The 2,967-nt window shown below is 47.9% G+C and overlaps 1 protein-coding gene across 1 annotated transcript; it reads right to left on the reverse strand.

Moving 5' to 3' along the window:
- Positions 1-2,118: 2,118 nt before the first annotated feature.
- On the reverse strand, positions 2,119-2,571 carry LOC121760492. Its single transcript, XM_042156150.1, has one exon. It carries the CDS (start codon positions 2,569-2,571, stop codon positions 2,119-2,121), a length of 453 nt encoding a protein of 150 aa, XP_042012084.1.
- Positions 2,572-2,967: the final 396 nt, after the last annotated feature.

Raw genomic sequence — 2,967 nt, forward strand, 5'->3', positions numbered from 1 at the left:
CCATCCGATCGTTCCAAATCCCCTCATCATCCTCCGCACGAGTGAACAATCCCATTCGGAGAGACCATTCACGGATACTCATCTCGTGTTCTTCAGTAAACAGACGGAAAGTGATCGAATCTGCATCCAAATCTGTGGTGGGCTTTAGTCGGAAGGTAGAGAAAAACTCACGTGCCAGGGCCGTTGGTACTTCCGCAGTGCTATGCCTTAACAGCCAGTCGAACCTGATGGCCTCGATATATTGCCGGAACTCCTCTTCACAAGCTATCCCCTTCAACTCCTCAGGATCATAACATTTTCCAGACTTTGCAAGCTTACCCGTGCTACACCGTTCCTTGTACGTGGCCGCCCGTTTGGGATCCTCGAACTTTCTCATTGCGTCTAGCAGTCCTTTAGTGATCCAGACTTCCGCGGGCTCAAAATTTAACTCCTCATCAGGCTCTTCTATTTTGACTTCTTCAGACTCACTGGACCGGGCAGGGTTAGAGAGTTCTTCCTTGTACGGTACTTTCGTGGGTGGAGGGAGTGAGGCTTCATCAGACATGCCCCCAGCGGCCTTCTTCGACTTCTTGACCAACGAAGTAGCTGTATGTTTACCCTTCCTTTTCCTCTCTGCCGCCTGGCGGCGCTCCTCCTCGTCGCTGGGTCCAGGAGAATCTGTCTTCTCCTTCCAGTAGGTTGGGTTGTATCATCAATCTTGTCCAACAGGCTTCGCCGAGCCTGCCGCCTAATTTCCCATTTTTCTACCGGTGAAACCGTCTCTTCCGGGACATCTGTCAGATCTACCACTAGATTCACCTCCCCATCGACGGGCTCCGGGTTTTCTTCAGTAATGGGGTTGCTCCCTCAATGTAAATAGGGGTTTCCCCCTCCACCAACTGTTTCTCCTCCTGGGCTTCACCGCCCACAATCTTCATCGGGGTTTCCCCCTTACCAGCATTACTATCAAGAACAGGGGTTCCCCCCTCCAAATTTTCAACAGGGGTTTCCCCCTCCACCAACTGTTTCTCCTCCTGGGCTTCACCGCCCACAATCTTCATCGGGGTTTTCCCCTTACCAGCATTACTATCAAGAACAGGGGTTCCCCCCTCCAAATATTCAACAGGGGTTTCCCCCTCAGACACACCAACAGTAACATCAGGGGTTTCCCCCTCCAAAACTTCAACAGGAACAACGGGGGTTTCTCCCTCAACCACAAACGCTAACCTTTGGTCTCCGACCGCTAAACACTCGAACCCAGCCGCCAGATCCGCCTCAGCCCCTGTTTCTTCACCTTCCGCCGCGTTCGTCACGCTGGTGGTCGGCTCTGTAATTGTTTGCAAAACGTCGTTCTGAGTCGCCGAACCTTCGGGAATAGTGGGTGGTGGTGGTGGTGTTGTTGTTGGTGCGGTTATTACGGCGGACGGTTTGGTTTGTCCCATCATTGCTGTAAACATGGCAAAGGATTTCATCGCCTCTTCAGGACCGCCGAACTTCTGCATTAAGTCTGACATAAACGATGTCGTACCGGCGTCGGCAGATGTGGTAGGTTTCCTGGCTTCCGATTTGTTTTCCATGGCTTGAATTTGAAAATCACTGAAAAACTTGGAAGAAAATTCCGATTAGGGTTAAAGAAATGTGGGTATTGCGAGAGAGAAAAATTTGAGGATTTTTAGAGTGAGAGAGAGTTTGGTTTGAGAAATAAGTATTAGATAGGAATGGGAACGGTTGCAGGCATGAGGTCAGCAACCGTACGCCTTCCCATAAAGTGTGACTCTGAAATTCGAATTGTACCACTTCCCTCCCAAACTAAAACTCTCTGCCCCATGTAAACGCTCCCTTCTCGCAATACCACACTTAGGCAAAAACAACAAAAATGAAACGCCAGACTCCTAGGTCAAGGATTCAAAGGTGACAAAGCAATTTCCCTATAGAAATCTGGCGTTCCGAAAATATTTTTGGAAGATTAGAATTTTTTTTCTTTGTTTGGTAATTTTTTTGTTTTTAGGAAAGCAGTTAAACTATTTACACATTCAAACGAGTGCTCTTCGAGATCCCCTGGTTCAGTGTATAGGTTGAAAATGCATTTCCATTTACCTGACCCAGGAATTCATCGAAAGCACTTAATCATCAGACCGATTAGGCGATAACAGAGAGTGCACGTAGTGGCACTTCTTCCACTACGCACAACTCAGAATTATCCCTAAAAACTTTTACCCGATGACCATTCACAAGGAAATGAGTAGAGTTTGAAGCACTGCCCTTAATTTCCACAGCTCGGTTTGCTCGAAGGCCAACATTAGTGTATGGCCCGACCCATTTAGACTTTAGCTTCCCGGGCATCAGCTTGAGCCTGGATTGGAAAAGGAGCACCCTCTGCCCTACTTGGAGTTCCTTGACTCGGAGGTTTTTGTCGTGCCAGAGCCTTGTCTTCTCTTTGTACCACATTGCGGACTCATATGACTCCAGTCTCAACTCTTCCAACTCTTGAAGTTGCAATTTTCGCTCTTCCTCACAAGACTGGGGTCGCATATTAATTTCCTTGACCGCCCAGTATGCTCTGTGCTCCACTTCTACGGGTAGATGGCACATCTTGCCAAAAACCAACCTGTAGGGTGACATTCCTATAGGCGTTTTGTATGCTGTCCGATATGCCCACAATGCATCTCCAAGTCTCTTACTCCAATATCGCCTTTATCTCCCTATTGGAAATCTCGGCCTATCCATTAGACTGAGGATGATACGGGGTAGAAAGCCTGTGGTGGACCCTGTATTCTTGGTCAGAAATGATTGCACGCGGCACTCCGTATCTATTGAAGATGTTGGTTCTAAGGAACTTGGCCACTTCTTTGGCTTCACATGAAGTGGTAGCCTTTGCTTCTATCCATTTCGAAACGTAATCTACAGCCACAAGAATATAAGTGTTCCCATATGAAGATGGAAATGGTCCCATGAAATCCATTCCCCAAACGTCGAAAATCTCGCATA

Source organism: Salvia splendens, chromosome 13 (assembly GCF_004379255.2).
Source record: "Salvia splendens isolate huo1 chromosome 13, SspV2, whole genome shotgun sequence".
In the NCBI taxonomy this organism is placed as follows: Eukaryota; Viridiplantae; Streptophyta; class Magnoliopsida; order Lamiales; family Lamiaceae; genus Salvia; species Salvia splendens.

Bases quoted from the DNA above. Each gene is read 5' to 3' on its own strand.
- LOC121760492 (XM_042156150.1), bottom strand. From the start codon at position 2,571: ATGTGCCATCTACCCGTAGAAGTGGAGCACAGAGCATACTGGGCGGTC.